The 20,450-nt window shown below is 44.3% G+C and overlaps 1 protein-coding gene across 1 annotated transcript in view; it reads right to left on the bottom strand.

The window, feature by feature from the left end:
• Positions 1-9,026: 9,026 nt before the first annotated feature.
• Positions 9,027-20,450, bottom strand: part of LOC138369272 ((Lyso)-N-acylphosphatidylethanolamine lipase-like) — a 63,081-nt gene continuing 51,657 nt past the window's right edge. Inside the window, exon 8 of the mRNA XM_069332280.1 lies at positions 9,027-10,166. Coding sequence (XP_069188381.1) covers positions 9,909-10,166 — 258 coding nt within the window. The 3' untranslated portion in view covers positions 9,027-9,908. The remainder of the gene's footprint in view (positions 10,167-20,450) is intronic.

The following is a 20,450-nucleotide window of genomic DNA, read 5'->3' as shown; positions in this document are numbered from 1 at the left end:
TTCTCGCCGACGCCCGGGATCGAACCCGGGACCACAGGATCACAAGTCCAGCGTGCTGTCCGCTCGGCCGGCCGGCCCCACACACACACACACACCCAGTGTGTGTGTGTGTGTGTGTGTGTGTGTGTGTGTGTGTGTGTGTGTGTGTGTGTGTGCGCGCGTGTGTGTGTGTGTGACAATAATGGTGTAGAAAGGAAGGGTCAGGGCCCCCTTGCCATGGAAATCAGAACAGCTGTTGGTTCCCCCTCATGCTCTACGCCTTTTACATATACTGGAAGATGATAGGTAGAGGGGCAAGTGTGGGGAGGGAGGGAGGGAGGGAGAGAGAGAGAGAGAGAGAGAGAGAGAGAGAGAGAGAGAGAGAGAGAGAGAGAGAGAGAGAGAGAGAGAGAGAGAGAGAGAGAGAGGGAGGGAGAGGGAGGGAGAGGGAGGGAGAGAGAGAGAGAGAGAGAGAGAGAGAGAGAGAGAGAGAGAGAGAGAGAGAGAGAGAGAGAGAGAGAGAGAGAGAGAGAGAGAGAGAGAGAGAGAGAGAGAGGGAGAGAGAGAGAGATAGAGAGAGAGAGAGAGAGAGAGAGAGAGAGAGAGAGAGAGAGAGAGAGAGAGAGAGAGGGAGAGGGAGAGAGAGAGAGAGAGAGAGAGAGCTAACTATTCTAGAGCACCTCCAGAGTTCCTAAGGCAACCTCTCTCGTTCAACACCTTGTAACCTAGGTATTTGACTACCTAGGTGCTAAGACTACCAGGCGCCGTCACTTGATCAGTTACCCGAAACTCTAGAGAGAACTCTAGAATACAGAATCATTGCCACAAACGTGTAAGAGAAAACGAAAGGAAAGAAATGAATAGTGAAGTAATTAGTGAGGGCTTGGGGGTGAGAGGGAGAGGTGGGAGGAGCGAGGAGGGTCATTAGTTGGAAGTGAGAGTTTAGAGAGGGGGTGGAGGGAGAGGTGTAGATAGGTAGAAGTAGAAGAGTAGATAGTAGAAGTAGAAGAGTAGATAGTAGAAGACGAAATGCTGCCACCATCCATTCATGATCATTACATACAAGACAAGGAATGGAACTTGCCTGTATCAAAATATTCTCAAAAGATGTTATTACCATGTATCAACTCCAAACATGTACTCATTAAACCATGAAACCAGTAACCACAGAGGCTTTCTCACCTCAACTCAAAGCTCTAGGGAACAAAGTTAAACACAATTTAAATAATAAATTCATAATTATATTTCCCATGAAGTATCATAATTTAGCAATCAAATTAAAATGTTAAAGAGAGTCATCATCCAAGAATTCGAGAACCCTACAACTTGACTGCCCCTGATCATCACACAACATATGTAAACACGACCAAGTCACCTCACTGTTCACTCACCGAGGACGGAGTCTAAGTTGAATAGAGAGGGGGGGGGGGTCTGTAGCTTGACAGAGACTGTCTCGCCCCTGCCGGCCGACAGCCTCCCTGCTATGGACGTCGTCTCTGCTCTCGTCTGTTGTTCTGTCTCTTAATGCTCTATGCTCGATAGTTCTCCGAGTATTTATTGGGGAACCTAGTAGCTAACTCCGCCCACAAATAGATAGCCTCCGGCACTACCAAGCCACTCCTTAAACGTCGGCATGTTTGAAGGCTACCAGACTACAATTATCAGCTTAGCGGAAGCAAGGTGAAATTGTCATGATCTGACCTCAGGTCACTTGAGGTCATTAACGCTTTGAGGTGTGAGATCTCAGGCAGACAACTGGCGCCTCTCAGATCCTTGTCTTTGACTCATGTACTCTATGTATGTATTAACCTAAACCAAACACTTTTACAGTGTTACACCATTACCAGGGATTGAACCCCGGTCCCCAGGATTACGAGCCACCTGGTGGGGGTGGGGTGGGGTGGTGGGGGTGTAATTACCTAAGTGTAGTTACAGGATGAGAGCTACGCTCATGGTGTCCCGTCTTCCAACACTCTTTGTCATATCACACTTTGAAACTACTGACGGTCTTGGCCTCCACCACCTTTTCGCCTAACTTGTTCCAACCGTCTACCACTCTGTTTGCAAAAGTGAATTTTCTTATGTTTCTTCGGCATCTGTGTTTAGCTAGTTTAAATCTATGCCCTCTTGTTCTTGAAGTTCCAGGTCTCAAGAAATCTTCCCTATCGATTGTATCAATTCCTGTTACTATTTTGTACGTAGTAATCATATCACCTCTTTTTCTTCTGTCTTCTAGTTTTGGCATATTTAATGCCTCTAACCTCTCCTTGTAGCTCTTGCCCTTCAGTTCTGGGAGCCACTTAGTAGAATGTCTTTGCACCTTTTCCAGTTTGTTGATGTGCTTCTTAAGATATGGGCACCACACAACCGCTGTATATTCTAGCTTTGGTCTAACAAAAGTCGTGAACAATTTCTTTAGTATATCGCCATCTATGTATTTAAAAGCAATTCTGAAGTTAGAAAGCGTGGCATAGGCTCCTCGCACAACGTTCTTTATGTGGTCCTTAGGTGATAGTTTTCTATCTAGAACCACCCCTAGATCTCTTTCTTTATCAGAATTCTTTAAAGATTTCTCAAATAACATATAGGTTGCGTGGGGTCTATGTTCTCCTATTCCACATTCCATAACGTGGCATTTATTAACATTAAATTCCATTTGCCAAGTGGTGCTCCATATACTTATTTTGTCCAGGTCTTCTTGAAGGGCATGACAATCATCTAAGTTTCTTATCCTTTCTATTACAGTATCTTAACATCATCAGCAAACATGTTCATATAATTCTGTATACCAACTGGTAGATCATTTATGTAGACAATAAACATCACTGGTGCATGAACTGAACCTTGTGGTACTCCACTTGTGACATTTCTCCAGTCTGATACATTGCCTCTGATTACTGCCCTCATTTTTCTATCAGTCAGAAAATTTTTCATCCATGTTAGAAGCTTACCTGTCACCCCTCCAATACTTTCCAATTTCCCGAACAACCTCTTATGTGGAACTCTGTCGAAAGCCTTTTTTAGGTCCAGTGTGTGTGTGTGTGTGTGTGTGTGTGTGTGTGTGTGTGTATAATTACTTAAGTGTAGTTACAGGATGAGAGCTACGCTCGTGGTGTCTGTCTTCCCAGTACTCTTTGTTGTATAATACTTTGAACATAACATGTATGTGTATCTATCTGTCTGGTCTGTCTCATACTTAATAACCAGTTCCAAATTTTTTATGGTTTCAACTTTTGGACTGATATACTGGTATGTATGTTTAATTTAGTGAACAAGATGCACTGTTTTTAATCTGAATTGAAACTAACTTAGCATCATGATCTAACATTTCTGTCAATTATTCCTCAATTTTGTCTCATATAGTCATAACTAAACTAAAGTTAGTAATTCATGGTGTCAATATTATATTACAGTATTAACTTTTAGGCGGCGATTATCATCTACAGTAGGTGTATTAATGATCCTTAGGGGAATGCGGTTTTCATCTTATGACGATTTAAACAATTATTGTCTGGGTTTTATATGTATGATGCAAATAAGGATATAATAGGTCTATGTGGATGTAACAGAGTTTACATTAACCCATAAAAATAATCCTGCTACCATTTCATTGTTACAAATACAGTTATCATCACGAATGTTATTAGGGGGAATGCAGTCACCGTCATATGGAGATTTAAGCAATTATTGTTTGGATTTTACATGATGCAAATATGGATATAATAGCTCTCTGTGGATGTAAATAAAGAAAAACAAGTGATAAAATAATAAGTGAAATATCCGAGGATAAAACAGGAAGCGTCAGCATAGTCGAGCACCAGGCATTGATAAGTGCCAGACACAGCCTTCCAGAGTGCCTCCACCCAATGAAACAATAAATATTCACTTATTTTCTTGTTTATCTTACATTTTGCATACAAATTAATAATTCTATAATTTTTATAATATCTTAATAATTCTATAATATCACCATAGCCACTGTCCAAGGGATAACTAATTTTAAAATAAACATTTGAAAATATATAAAATTATCCTGGTTGTCAGGTAAAATGCTCTTTACATACTAGGTCAAATAGTGCAGTTCTGGCATTAGGTATGACATTGATATACCTATACAATGGGGCCTCAACTTCCGATGCTAATCCGTTCCCAGAGACGGATCGGAAGTCGAAATATCGGAAGTCGAAGCGAATTTTCCTATAAGAAATAAAGGGATTTGAATTAATCTGTTCCCCACCCTCCAAAATATTAACATAAAAATACATTTTATACTGAATACAATGTTTTTTTCTAACTACAATACAGTACCAAAGTTACTCTTACCTATATGGAGGGCTCTTGATGGCGTATGGAAGATGGTGATGGGGAGGAGGAGAGTTGTTACTGTTTGGAAGGGGAGTCCCCCTTCCATTATCACATCAGGTAGTGATGTTTTCTCTGGGGTACTCTCTCTCTCCTACGTTTTGCCTGAATACCACTAGGACCTGGTTGTGGTTCAGTGCTTGTTTGTCTCACTACAAATTTGTCAAGAGACATTTGTTTTTCCATTCGTTTTAACATTTGTCTGTAATGATGCATCACTTTAGCACCCATAATGTCCTTTTTCTTAGCTAGTATGGTGGATATCATTGACTGAGATTTGTTGTACTGCCTAGCCAGTTCACCTACCTGCACACCATCTTCATATTTACAAATGATATCTTGTTTCTGCTCTATGGGCATTCTTACATGGGATCCCATATGTCGAGCCTTACCATTGACTTTCCCGGGACTCATGGCGTATTATATAATAATTACTTTAATGTTCAAAATGCAAAAAATCACCACGAGCGGAATTTCTTATAGGCGCGATCGTCACTAAGCGGGTAGCTGTAGTAAACTGAGGCAGGTCGGACCGCGTGACCGGGAACCACGCGCTCGGCCGACCCGAACGTGTACCAACAAATATCGGATGTCGAGTCGCATTTTTCGATGAAATTTATATCGTAGCTCGAAATTATCGTAAGTAGGGGCAATCGTATGTCGAGGTGCCACTGTATTAACTACATAATGTCAGATAGGTATGGAAAGTCTTGATACAAAAGATTTGTTGACAAACCTATAGGAATGATAAATTACTACAGGATTGTCAATTTCCTTCATGCTTTGTCTACATTATAAAACAAATTACAATACATATAACATTCCTCAAAAATGTATATTATTGGAAGAAACGGGACTTTTTACTTTAAAATACATAGAACATTTTAACCACTGTGCTGAGCCACCCGACAAAACTCGTGGCAGGCCAAGTGCAAGCCGAGAAAAGACTATTTTAAGATTTTGTAACATTCAAAATGCGCGTGCCGGAGGTTGGGTATGAAATGGAGGCCTGAGGCCTCTAGTAGGTGGAGGCCTTTTTGACAAAAAATCCCAGAAGGCCCCCAGGGCCGCGAGTACTCTCATTTCTGATCGAGCAACCATGGCTGACGCATGCACTCCCAGCTATCGATCGCCTGTGGGACGCGGTAGTGAGCGATCGCTTTCTGAAGGAGAAATTCGGACATTATTACCGAAGAGAAAAGTGGTATTGATGACCCAGGGCAGGATAAGGCCTAACACAAGGGACCAATGCAAATGATACAGACACAGATGAGCACAATACATTGAGCGTGTCTTGTTCTGGGCGAGCGCCACGCATGGTGGGAGCCCATAGGTCATCGCCCATGTTATCACCACCACCTGTGCCATCTCCCATCTTTGGTATAAGTGATACTGTTGAATCATTTTCTGGGTTCAGTGAAACTGCATCTGATACAATTAGCATAGATGAACCCATTGGTAGCGACTACTGGCATGGTGTTACTAGGCGGAGATTTGCAGTGTCAATAGCACGCCCTGCCAAGCACCACCCCGTCTTCCTTCATGACGACACTGATTTGTGTCACATATACATCTACATCTGCTTTCCCTGCTCACTCTGTATACACGGTAGAAGAGATTATTGGAACAAAGAATGCGCTGTTCCAATCACGGTGTTCAACAAGTACATGTCATGAGCCAGGTTCCTCATACTACTATGGTGCCTACACTTTGAAGACCTTGCAAATGTTGATCGAAATGATAGACTTTGGAGAGTGCGAAAGGTGTTCAGTGATATTAGAGGGAAATTTCATGATTACTTTGTACCAGGACAGAATGTTGTTATTGATGAATCCCTAGGTCTTTTCAAGGGACGTCTGCTCTTCAAACGAGTACATCCCATTGAAACGGCCCTATTTTGGTCTCAAATTCTTTGTACTGTATGATTGTGAAATTGGAATAGTGATCGATATAATATTGTATTCCAGTTCACATATAGATATACCTGCACAAGATGCTCACGGGTTTTCTGGCAGTGTGGTAAAGACACTTATGGAACCATTGCTGAACAAGGGGCACATTCTGTACACTGACAATTATTATATGAGCCCCTTCCTATCAAAGTTCCTGCTTGAACATAACACGGGCATGTGTGGCACTGTAAAGACACATAGGAAAGAAATGCCAGTTTTTTACAATAATATTGGCATAGGTGATTGTATATGTACTTAGAAAATGTGACAAGATTTTATCAGAGCGCTGGAAAGAGACGTGAAGTCAATATGATGACAGCTATTCACACAGGTGAAATGCTCAACAGTGGAAAAGTGAGGTATCGAGCTGATGGAACATTGTATAAGCCAGATAGTATTACAGACTACAATATCAATATGAGACTGGTAGATAAATGTGACATGATGCTTGGTGTAAAGTTGACAAAAAATTTCTTCTTTTATTTTGTGGACCTAAGAGTGCTCAACTATTTCAACATGTTTTTGGTGAAAACAGGTCAGAAACCATCAATTCGAGTTTTTAGTCAGGCTCTCATGTCACAATTACTCGTCAAGTATGGCCAGGAAAATAGTGTCAGGACAGTTGTACATGTGCTAACAGCACCACATATAGTTTCCAACAGACTGGCTAGTAAAGACAACTTTACAATTCACAAGTCTGCCTACATACCACCTACAGGAACTAAAGCCAAAGTGGTACGTGAGTGCACTGTGTGCAAGCACACAGAACGTAAACCCAGGAGCATAAATCTGTGTGTATCACATGCATTGAGTGCAAAGTCGCACTCTATTTCATGGACAGAGCAAAGCAGAGCAAAGTAGAATGGAACAGATTCCCTTCTACTTTGCTCTGATGAAGGCGATGTAGCCGAAAACGCGTTAAGCATTCTCTATTTTTCACATGTGGTTTTTCCGCATACTTAGATCAGTGTTTTTTGATCATATTCATTATATATATTTATATATTTATATATTTATATATATATATATATATATATATATATATATATATATATATATATATATATATATATATATATATATATATATATATATGTATATATATATATGTAAGTATGTATATGTCGTACCTTGTAGCCAGAACGCACTTCTCAGCCTACTATGCAAGGCCCAATTTGCCTAATAAGCCAAGTTTTCATTAATTAATTGTTTTTCGACTACCTAACCTAACTTTTTCGGGTACCTAACCTAACCTAGCCTATAAAGATAGGTTTGGTTGAGTTAGGTAGGGTTGGTTAGGTTCGGTCATATATCTACGTTAGTTTTAACTCCAATAAAAAAAAATTGACCTCATACATAATGAAATGGGTAGCTTTATCATTTCATAAGAAAAAAATTAGAGAAAATATTATTTCAGGAAAACTTGGCTTATTAGGCAAATCGGGCATTGCATAGTAGGCTGAGAAGTGCGTTCTGGCTACTAGGTACGACATATATATATATATAAATATATGCAAACAAGCCTGAATGGTCCCCAGGACTATATGCGACTGAAAACTCACACCCCAGAAGTGACTCGAACCAATACTGCCAGGAGCAACGCAACTGGTATGTACAGGGACGCCTTAATCCGCTTGACCATCACGACCGGACATAAGGAAGTGATAGCCGAGGCTATTTGAACCACTCCCCCGCCGGCACTCGGATGGTAATCTTGGGCATAGCATTTTATCAAATCACCTCATTCTTTGGGGCAACACGTGAGGAACACAAATGCAAACAAGCCTGAATGATCCCCAGGACTATATGCGACTGAAAACTCACACCCCAGAAGTGACTCGAACCCATACTGTCAGGAGCAACGCAATTGGTATGTACAGGACGCCTTAATCCACTTGACCATCACGACCGAACAAAAACTGATGGTAGCCGAGGCTATTTAGCATATTGTCCTGGGGACCATTCAGGCTTGTTCGCATTTGTGTTCCTCACGTGTGCCCAAAAGAATGAGGTGATTTGATAAAATGCTATGCCCATCAGATTACCATCAGAGTGCCGGCGGGCTGATGGGCTATATAGCCTCGGCTACCATCAGTTTTTGTCCGGTTGTGATGGTCAAGTGGATTAAGGCATCCTGTACATACCAGTTGCATTGCTCCTGGCAGTATGGGTTCGAGTCACTTCTGGGGTGTGAGTTTTCAGTTTGTTTATATATATATATATATATATATATGTCGTACCTAGTAGCCAGAATGCACTTCTCGGCCTACTATGCAAGGCCCGATTTGCCTAATAAGCCTAGTTTTCCTGAATTAATATATTTTCTCTATTTTTTTTCTTACGAAATGATAAAGCTACCCATTTCATTATGTATGAGGTCAATTTTTTTTACTGGAGTTAAAATTAACGTAGATATACGACCAAACCTAACCAACCCTACCTAACCTAACCTAACCTATCTTTATAGGTTAGGTTAGGTTAGGTAGCCAAAAAAGCTAGGTTAGGTTAGGTTAGGTAGGTTAGATCGTCGAAAAACAAGTAATTCATGAAAACTTGGCTTATTAGGCAAATTGGGCCTTGCATAGTAGGCTGAGAAGTGCGTTCTGGCTACTAGGTACGACATATATATATATATATATATATATATATATATATATATATATATATATATATATATATATATATATATATATATATATATAGTTAGTTATAATGAATAGTGAACAAATAATATTGCGACAATAAACATTTATTGTGGACACATTACTGACACATTTATCACAGTTCCATGGAACATTATGAACATTCTTCTGTATATATACGTATTGTAAAGGACACATATGTGCATCATATATGATGAAAAAAAATATATATATAAAGCATTGAACATACATAGAAAAAACTATTTGTAAATATATTGGTGGCAACTCGCGAGGCTTGAATGGCCCATGTGACCACCTTTGGGAGCACCACACATGGGCGACCAGCCCGTAATGATGTCACACATCACTTTGTCTATGTCCCCACAGTAAGTGGAATTTAGCATTTTATTTTACAGGTACATGTTCAGGAAAGAGATTTTAATATTTTACAAATAAATTTGTTTTTGGGGAAAACACTTGATTTTTGGTGCACAGCCAGAATGTCACAATAAATGAGGCACAGCACATTGGTTAAAATACAGCGGTAAAATGATAGAGGGAGGTGGGGTAAACAAAATCTGCACAATAAACAAAATAAACTTATTAATCTTAGTGCTTCTCCTTGTCATTTTGTGTTATAATTTCCTCTCTGGTATAAATTCAGCCACTGAGAAGATTACTGAACTGCACTTAATCAACAGACTAATCCACAAAATGGCTACAGTACTTCATTACAACTGCTGAAGTAATACAATGAGTAACAAGAAATACGTAAAACATCCATCATCGTCGTCCGTTCTAAGTATTGTAACAATGTTTCCTGTAAAATGAATGCAATAACCTCTAAGGACTTTTATGTTGATATGAAAAATATATTTTGTGATTAGTGTTAATCTGTACAATAAAAATCTATTAATGTCTCATTATCTTTGTGCCGACAACAATATCTGCCGAGCTATCACTACACACAGCATTAATCAAACTCATCTGACGATACATCAACACTGGCTTGAACTGTGGCATCATCACGAGTGTCATCATTACGTACATTTAACATTTTGGAGAGTGTCACACCAACCTCCCCATGACTTTCCTCACTATTTGATCTTGGATTCTCAGGGGCAAGTTTGGGTAGTGTACCATTATCTGCATGCTTTCCAATAGTATTTATCAGATTATTGAAGACCTCAGCTCTGTCTGCATATACATGATGGCCTGCTCCCTGTATAACCTGCAAATAAATAGTTTTTAAAATCATCTCTGGCCACTAGATATACTAGATATTTGGGTTAAATATACAGGTACAGAAATCTCATTCTTCTAGCATTTGTTAAAGAAATCAAGCACTAGATGCAGGGAAGCTCCCTTTTCTGGGTGATCTCAGTAGTTGTGTGTGCATTGACTGTGGTCCCACACACACACACACACACACTAATAAAGCTAAAGGCTTTCAACTTGCACAAGGCTACCAAACACCAGAATCAGACTCTGGTATGTGCATAAAGGTCAGGAAACCATAGGGGATCAAGTAAAAGTGGCCAGAAAGTACAGGCAAAGAAAAATAAAAAACTGCTCACAACTTGATTAAATCGAGAAAAGAAACAAGGCAAGCAACAGTTTTCTGGAGGTTAACAATCATTAAACCAGTACCCAAGGGTGCCACCATCTGGACCCCTGGCTGACCCAAGGGAGCCTCCATCTGGACCCCTGGCTGACCCAAGGGAGCCTCCATCTGGACCCCTGGCTGACCCAAGGGTGCCACCATCTGGACCCCTGGCTGACCCAAGGGTGCCACCATCTGGACCCCTGGCTGACCCAAGGGAGCCTCCATCTGGACCCCTGGCTGACCCAAGGGTGCCACCATCTGGACCCCTGGCTGACCCAAGGGAGCCTCCATCTGGACCCCTGGCTGACCCAAGGGAGCCTCCATCTGGACCCCTGGCTGACCCAAGGGTGCCACCATCTGGACCCCTGACTGACCCAAGGGTGCCACCATCTGGACCCCTGGCTGACCCAAGGGTGCCACCATCTGGACCCCTGGCTGACCCAAGGGAGCCTCCATCTGGACCCCTGGCTGACCCAAGGGAGCCTCCATCTGGACCCCTGGCTGACCCAAGGGTGCCACCATCTGGACCCCTGGCTGACCCAAGGGAGCCTCCATCTGGACCCCTGGCTGACCCAAGGGTGCCACCATCTGGACCCCTGGCTGACCCAAGGGTGCCACCATCTGGAGCCCTGGCTGACCAAACATGCCACCATCTGGACCCCTGGCTGACCAAACATGCCACCATCTGGACCCCTGGCTGACCAAACATGCCACCATCTGGACCCCTGGCTGACCAAACATGCCACCATCTGGACCCCTGGCTGACCAAACATGCCACCATCTGGACCCCTGGCTGACCAAACATGCCACCATCTGGACCCCTGGCTGACCAAACATGCCACCATCTGGACCCCTGGCAGACCCAAGGGTGCCACCATCTGGACCCCTGGATGTCCAAACATGCCACCATCTGGATCCCTGGCTGACCAAACATGCCACCATCTGGACCCCTGGCTGACCAAACATGCCACCATCTGGATCCCTGGCTGACCAAACATGCCACCATCTGGACCCCTGGCTGACCAAACATGCCACCATCTGGAGCCCTGGCTGACCAAACATGCCACCATCTGGACCCCTGGCTGACCAAACATGCCACCATCTGGACCCCTGGCTGACCAAACATGCCACCATCTGGTCCCCTGGATGACCAAACATGCCACTATCTGGACCCCTGGCTGACCAAACATGCCACCATCTGGACCCCTGGCTGACCAAACATGCCACCATCTGGACCCCTGGATGACCAAACATGCCACCATCTGGACCCCTGGATGACCAAACATGCCACCATCTGGAGCCCTGGCTGACCAAACATGCCACCATCTGGACCCCTGGCTGACCAAACATGCCACCATCTGGACCCCTGGCTGACCAAACATGCCACCATCTGGACCCCTGGATGACCAAACATGCCAACTTCTGGACTCCTGGCTGACCAAACATGCCACCATCTGGAGCCCTGGCTGACTAAACATACCACCATCTGGACCCCTGGCTGACCAAACATGCCACCATCTGGACCCCTGGCTGACCAAACATGCCACCATCTGGACCCCTGGATGACCAAACATGCCAACTTCTGGACTCCTGGCTGATCAAACATGCCACCATCTGGACCCCTGGCTGACTAAACATACCACCATCTGGTCCCCTGGATGACCAAACATGCCACCTGGTGGCACGTTCTGGTACTGCTGCAATCATTATTTACTTTAGGCAAACTAACACCTATTTTCTTTCCTTCTCTTTTCAAAATGCTATGAATTGGCTTCCGGAACTGAGAAACAAGTGCTATGATGAGAGGGCTAAAGGTGTTAAAAAAGCCAAAGCTAGATGATAGAAGAAGAAAAAAAGGAAAGAAAAAACCAGCGTTGAATGTAATGAAACGCCATTTTCTGGGCAAGTCCCGGAGGCTAGCCGGAGCTATCCAGGCTGAATGGATATGTATAACTTTCTTTCATCAAAGCGCTAGGAGTTCTTGCCTACCGGGGACCACGACCCAGAACCTGGCCCCCCCTCAGAGAGGCACGAGGAGCAATAGCCTATAGAAACCCCCCTTGTGGTTGGGAGCATTCTATGTCTGCCATCGCCAGGAATAGGCACCAGAAAGGTAGGTGCCCTAAAACAAACCCCTATTCTGGTGAAAATATTGCTACCAAAAGCCGAACGAGTGGACAGTGACCCCACAACCCAAAAGAGCAACATAACCAGCTCCAGCAGGGAAGAATGACGCACGTGCCCCTGAGGCATCCAAGGAGAACTATGCAGGACGTGAACCGCAGGAAAGCAAACACACCCGTTCCGGAAAAGGAACAAGGAAAAACCGGAGCCAGAACCGGAACCCAGCTACCGGTTCCAAGAACAGGAACCAGTAGGGCAGGAGCGGTGGACCTTAAGTCCATAACCCCCCACAGACAGTGCAACACCGAAGCCTGCAGTAAGTCACAAAGAAAAATCGTAGGAACTCAGTACCAAAACAGAACACCGGAGAAGTCCAAAAGCAGGGAACTGAACATGGACAGAGGCCCACCCGAGCACCCAACATCAGGATAGTCAAGAAGCACCGATCCAGAGACACAGACAAGTGTAGCATAGGAGGAGGAAAAACGGAAAGAGGCAAGGAAAACCCCGAATACGAACCAAGGAGCGGCCGGGAAGTAATGCATACGACCAACCACAAAATGTGCAGTGGAGGGCATACATACCTGAGGGACCTCATGGACAGCAGGGTGCAGCCAGGCACCAAAGATAGGCAAGGAATGAGTGTCCAGATAGGGAAAAAACCCCGGTGCTGACAATGAAACCAAAAGCACCGAAATGCGAGGCAGAGCCCCACAGGACAACAAAGAACAAGGTACATGGACAAAGGAAAGTCACTGAAACACACGCAAGGTGACCAAACGCAACACCACACCAAACAGCCCTGTTAGGAGCCATCAACGCAACGAAGAGAGTAAACAAGGATGGAGCAGTGACCAAGGGTGGCACACGCCGCCCTTGTGGCACGTTTTGTACACGAAACAAGGGATATAAATTGGAGAAGTGTAGATTTAGGAAATACTGGTACGGTAACTGGTCCGTTGATTTGTGGAACCAATTACCACGTAATGTGGTGGAGGTGGGATCCCACGATCGTGTCAAGCGTGGGTTGGACATGTATATGAGTGGGATTGGGTGGTAATAAATAGGAGATGCCTCGAATGGGCCAATTGGCCCTCTGCAGTTTCTCTATTCGGATGTCCTAATGTTCGCATGCACAAGGGGACACAGGAGAAAGCCGAGTACCCAAAGGAGCCACAGACATGAAAAAGAACCTGATCAATGTCTGAGGAGATAGGAAGCGGAAAGCACTCGGAAGCTATGTGGTGGAGGCAGACTTCACCCACAGGAGCAAACGTAGATAAGACAGAGCCTAGGAGGCTCAAGAAACAGCATAACCGTCGACCGACAGGAGAGAGGCGGGGCCAAAGAGGCAGAGCTCAACCCCCGCAAGCACAACTAGGCTAGCACCCCACCAAAAGTCGAGAACCAGCACCTGGCCGACAGAGGCGCCAGACATGACAATCACACCTAGAGACAGAACCCACGACTGTGCCACAACATAGGCGAGCCAAGTAACATACCAAGAGCATCGATAGTGGTCGCTCGAACGCCATGCATACTAGAGGCAGTAGGCATTGTATGTACCGTTACCTGAATAAAAGTTGGAAGTCTAAGGTGAAATATGTCCAGAGGCGCGCGCCCAGCAGAAAACGTGGAGCAGTACAAAGGGGGAGAAGGAGGCGCCACTCCGCGCCATCCCACACCAGGAAGCAGAGGAAGAATGAAGTGACGCCCCCATAAATAAAATCCAGAACACCCCCAGCATCCAGAGGGCTACAACTGGAGAGAGAAAATGAGCAAGAAGCCGTAGAAAACCGCAAGAAACGACACGAACACACGAGCATGCCGCCCATAAACAAAACTCTCCCCCCGGCCCCAGCACGTGAGGTACGAAACGCACCACCTGTCCTCTGGGTGGCATGGCTCGTACACCAGGCGGACACACATTGTACATACACAGTACGTACACACACATCATATAGACACATCATACAAACACCAGGAAGGCGTACGGAATGAAGATGAGGAACGCTGAAACTGGATGTAGAGACGACGCGAAAACAAAGCAAGGCGAAACCGAAGCGAAAGACAGAGGACGGAAGGTAACCAACGAGGCTGACAAAAGATCAGAGGGAAACCACATCTGAAGTCAACAGACGTTCTAATAATATTGGAAGGTACGAAGAGACGCGTGAACCAACAGGAACCACGAGAAGCAAGCACAAACACACGGAGGTACATATGGACAAAAATAAACCCCTGATCAAGAGACACACAGGGACCCCGATACGAAGGGAACAGTATCGCGACATAAGCACGAAAAGGGTAAGGAAAAGGGGGCGAAACACCCCCCCCAGGAACGACGGGACCGACGAACCCGAAGGGACACGGAACCGAACCCAGGGAGGGGTATACCCGAAACCAACAGAAACACAGGAGATGAAAGGAACAACCCCACTCTCAGGAACTGCCAGCCCCTCACCAAGGGTACAAAAACTCAAGAGGGGCAACCGGGGCCGAGGCCCCACAGGCAACCCCTCCCCAACCCCGGAAACCTCTACTGCATGACCCGGGGCCGAGTCGCACCGTTAAAGCCCCAGCTTAACAAGGAAAAGCCGGGGCAGCCATACAAACACTAAGGAAGGGAGCCCACTGGTCAGACCCATACAGCACGGCTGGAGGAACCGACTCGAAAGCCTCCGCTGCCACCCCGGAAGAGGAAATCCCCCGAGACCGCCCGAGTCTCAATTTAACCAGACCCCACTCCAACCCCGAAACCCTACAGTTCGGAGCTGGAAGCAAGAGAGGAAGTGTGCAGAACAGAAGGGGAAGGACGAGGAGCGGAAGGGGCCAGAGCCGAAGCGACCCCAACAACCAAAACGGGGCAGCCTCGGGGCATCTGGGGCCGCAAACAACCAAGAGCGTTGCAGCAACCTACATCTAGCAAGCAACGCCGCAGCTGCCTGCACCCGATTATCATGACCAGTGGCCAGGGTGAATGAGAGTACGTACCGACAACACCCGTCGCACGACTCCGGGTCATAAGAAACAATGACCCAACAGGCAGCATGGCGGAGGCACAACGGGTGAGTGTCACCCTGAGACAAGGGGACAGAACAACCGTCAAACTCGCAGGACGCGAGGCGGGACTCCGGGGACACACCCATAGGACCATGGAGTCCTATGGGGTTTCCCAGGGCCCTTAGCCTTGGGTACACGCTAAGGGAAGCCCAGGCAGGGTACTGCGAACTGGCTCCCAAGTCTACCAAACAAACTTCTAAAAGCTGAACCCCTGGGACGTGTCCACTCACGGGGGCCAAGCAGGGAGAACCACCAACAGAAAATACCGAAAGAAAAACACCGAGAACAGTAAAGAGGATAACATCAGCGGCACATGCCAGGCTGGCCAACATAAGAACGGCATTCAGAAACTTGTGTAAGGAATCATTCAGAACTTTGTATACCACATATGTCAGGCCAATCCTGAAGAATGCAGCCCCAGCATAGAGTCCATATCTAGTCAAAGATAAGACCAAACTGGAAAAGGTTCAAAGGTTTGCCACCAGACTAGTACCCGAGCTGAGAGTTATGAGCTACGAGGAGAGGCTACGGGAATTAAACCTCACTTTGCTGGAAGACAGAAGAGTTAGGGGGACATGATCACCACATTCAAGATTCTCAAGGGAATTGATAGGGTAGATAAAGACAGGCTATTTAACACAAGGGGCACATGCACTAGGGGACACGGCATAAACACAGATGCCGAAGAAATATAAGAAAATTCACTTTTGCAAACAGAGTGGTAGACGGTTGGAACAAGTTAGGTGAGAAGGTGGTGGAGGCCAAGACAGTCAGTAGTTTCAAAACGTTACCTGGTTGATACCTGGTTGATGGGGTTCTGGGAGTTCTTCTACTCCCCAAGCCCGGCCCGAGGCCAGGCTTGACTTGTGAGTTTGGTCCACCAGGCTGTTGCTTGGAGCGGCCCGCAGGGCCACATACCCACCACAGCCCGGCTGATCCGGAACTTCTCTTAGAAAACCGTCCAGTTTTCTCTTTAAGTTCACGGTTGTTCCGGCAATATTTCTTATAGTCGCTGGGAGGACGTTGAAAAACTGCGGACCTCTGATGTTTATACAGTGCTCTCTGATTGTGCCTATGGCACCTCTGCTCTTCACTGGTTGAATCTTGCATTTTCTTCCATATCGTTCACTCCAGTATGTTGTTATTTTACTGGGTAGATTTGGGACCTGACCCTCCAGTATTTTCCATGTGTATATTATTTGGTATCTCTCTCGTCTCATTATATGACAAAGTGCTGGGAAGACGGGACACCACGAGCGTATCTCTCATCCTGTAACTACACTTAGGTAATTACACTTAGGTAATTACACAGGTGGAAATTGAGTACCCAAATGAGCCACAGAGATATTAGAAGAACTTTTTTAGTGTCAGAGTGGTTGACAAATGGAATGCATTAGAAAGTGAAGTGGTGGAGGCTGACTCCATACACAGTTTCAAGTGTAGATATGATAGGAACTTGTGTATGATAGATATGATAGGAACTTGTGTATGATAGATATGGTAGGAACTTGTGTATGATAGATATGATAGGAACTTGTGTATGATAGATATGATAGGAAGATATGGATAGATATGGATAGATATGGGAAGATATGGGTTTATATGGAAGGAAGATATGGATAGATATGGGATAGATATGATAGGAAGGCTCAGGAACCTGTACACCTGTTGATTGATGGTTGAGAGGCGGGACCAAAGAGCCAGAGCTCAACCCCCGCAAGCACAATTAGGTGAGGGGCAGCTGTAGTGCAGCCACGACCGATAGTTGACAGACGCCACCTAGAATAAAAATTGTGGCCAACATTCCTGGGTGCGAGAGCTTCAGTATTGAGCGAGCCACCAAGGCTGACACACACACCATGAGCACACAGCACTGCTGTTCAGTTTGTGACCACAGCATTGCCTAAAAATGTCAAAATATATATGTTCATGCTATTATTTAGCGATGATAGTATTACAGAAGACCCCTGACTGTGATAAAACTGACCAGGATTCTGATAATAGCAGGACTGTGGTGATATTTAGCGCTGTGCTCCATGGCGGGAGGAGTAATGCTGTAGGAGGGAGGGTGGTGGTGTCGCCTTCTGATTGTGTGTGGCCACCTTTTATTGAATGCACTCAGCATACCAGCTTAGTGGTTCGCTATGGTAAACACAAACGTAGATACTTATATATAACGTGTGTATAGAGTGTAATAAGAGCAATAGGATTAGGTTGGGAGCCACCATTTTGGAAGGGGGGAGGTGCGTCGTCTGCATGACTTGTCATATTGTTTACTGGTGGCCACTATGGCCTTTGGGCACCATACCAGCTTATTTGTACAGGAATGGTGAATAAAACAGGTAGATTTGTGTCATCCTTTGCAGATGATACAAAAATTAGCATGAAAATTACCTCTGCTTAAGACATTGTTAATAGTTGTTTGTAGTTTATCAAAGTTTTCGATTGGGCAGCAGAAAATAACATGATAAATTCCAGGTACTCAGATACGGCAAAAATGAGGATCTGAAACATAATACAGGGTACAAAACACAATCGAATCTGCCCATAGTAGGAAAACAGCAAGTCAAGGATTTGGGAATAATGATGTCCGACGACCTAACTTTTAGGGAGCATAACCAAGCAAGTATTGCGTCAGCCAGAAAAGTGATAGGATGGATTACGAGAACCTTCAAGTCCAGAGATCCCATCACAATGGTTGTACTCTTCAAATCACTTGTGTTGGCCTCGTCTTGAGTACATGTACTGCTCATTACTCACTTCCCTCTTCAGAGCAGGAGAGATTGCTAAAATTGAGGGAATACAGAGAACATATACGGCACGCATAGACGAGATAAAGCACCTAAATTATTGGGATCGTCTCAAAGCTCTCCAAATGTACTCACTAGAAAGGAGATGAGAGAGATACCAAATAATATACACATGGAAAATACTGGAGGGACAGGTCCCAAATCTGCACAGTAAAATAACAACATACTGGAGTGAACTATATGGAAGAAAATGCAAAATAGAACCAGTGAAGAGCAGGTGTGCCATAGGCACAATCAGAGAACACTGTATGAACATCAGAGGTCCATGGTTGTTCAACGTCCTACCAGTGAGCATCAGAAATATTGCTGGAACAACCGTGGACATCTTCAAGAGGAAACTAGATTGTTTTCTTCAAGGAGTGCCGGACCAACCGAGTTGTGATGGGTAAGTGGGGCCTGCGGGTTGCTCCAAGCAACAGCCTGGTGGACCAAACTCTCACAAGTCAAGTCTGGCCTCGGGCCAGGACTGGGGAGTAGTAGAAATCTAAGAACCCCATCAAGCAGGATACCTATATATAATGTGTGCATATAGCGTAATAACACCACAAACAATATTGTTGGAGGAGAAATTTTAGTGCGTCTGGCCATGAGGGCAGCCGCCACCAGCTGACTGGGTGAGTAGCCACGTCTTATTGCCTTTACTCATCATACAAGCTTAGATGTACAGTTATGGTGAACAAAACATGTAAATATGCATATATAAGGTCTGTGTATAGTGAATAAATGCAAAACCAGTATTGTGGGATGAGAATGAGGGCGAGTGAGGTGTTGTTGAGGGAGGGAATGAGTGGCAGCGAGTGGCTGGCTGGTGTGTGCACTCCTTGTTGCATTTTGACTCACAATACCAACTTAGTGGTTCGTTATGGTGAGCAAAACATGCAGATACTTCTATATAACCTATGTATATAGTGTAATAGCAGCAAAACTATTTGTTTATTGTTTAATGAACATAATAATTGAATCACTAATATGCACACCATAATTTTGAGTATAGTGATGGTTTACACATTTTGTTATATAAATATATCACAATACACACTATTGAATAATTTTACTGCAAAAAAAAAAAAAACGAAGAAAAAAATCAGCGACATTGAAATAATTAGGTAATACAGTAATATATTTGTGGCAACTGCTGCCTGACAGCTCGGGCAGAGTAGACCTCATCTGGTGAAGGCTCTGTCAACACCGTTTTTTTGCCAGACTTTCCTACCCTATTGTGACTAAAATATGCTACCTACGATTTTTTTGTTATTTTTTCCGTGATCAAGGAACAGAAATGAACACTTTTATAAGACGAAAGATTTTTTTTGGAATTTTTTTTTGTTGTGCCTGTGGGTGTTTAAGCCATCATGACCCTTAGCGGCCCAAGGGTCAAAATATTTGTTAAAAATTTAAATTTTCTCCGATCAATATGGGAGTGGTTTCAAAATGAGCGCCTTTAGATTGCGCACAATTTGATACCAAAATAAAAGTGTAACACGAAAATTGATGTCAGAATTCTGTTAAGATATAAATAATTTTGTGCTGATGAGCGTTCAAAAGTGTCCAGAAGTTAAAATATTTGTTAAAATTCCATTTATTGTTCTATTATTATGGGACTAGTTTTAAAATACGTTCTTTTATATTGCGAACAATTTTATACCAAAATGAAAGATGTGATGCGAAAATTGATCCAGTGTCAGAACACTGGAAAAATAATAAATACTTTTGTGGTCCAAATTTTAAAATATTTGCTAAAATTCCATTTATTGTTTTATTACTATGGGACTAGTTTTAAAACTAGTTCCATAGTAATAGAACACACAACCGCTGCCTATAGCATCAGCCTCAAGAACTGGGGTGTGGATTGTCAGCACAGTATGTCAGGGACTCCCCCTTCCCCCTCCCAGAGAAGGGGAAGCTGTGCAGA

This window comes from Procambarus clarkii, chromosome 27 (genome assembly GCF_040958095.1).
Source record: "Procambarus clarkii isolate CNS0578487 chromosome 27, FALCON_Pclarkii_2.0, whole genome shotgun sequence".
NCBI classification, from domain to species: Eukaryota; Metazoa; Arthropoda; class Malacostraca; order Decapoda; family Cambaridae; genus Procambarus; species Procambarus clarkii.
The sequence above is the reverse complement of the archived record's forward strand: the minus strand, read 5'-3'. Positions and strand labels throughout refer to the sequence as shown.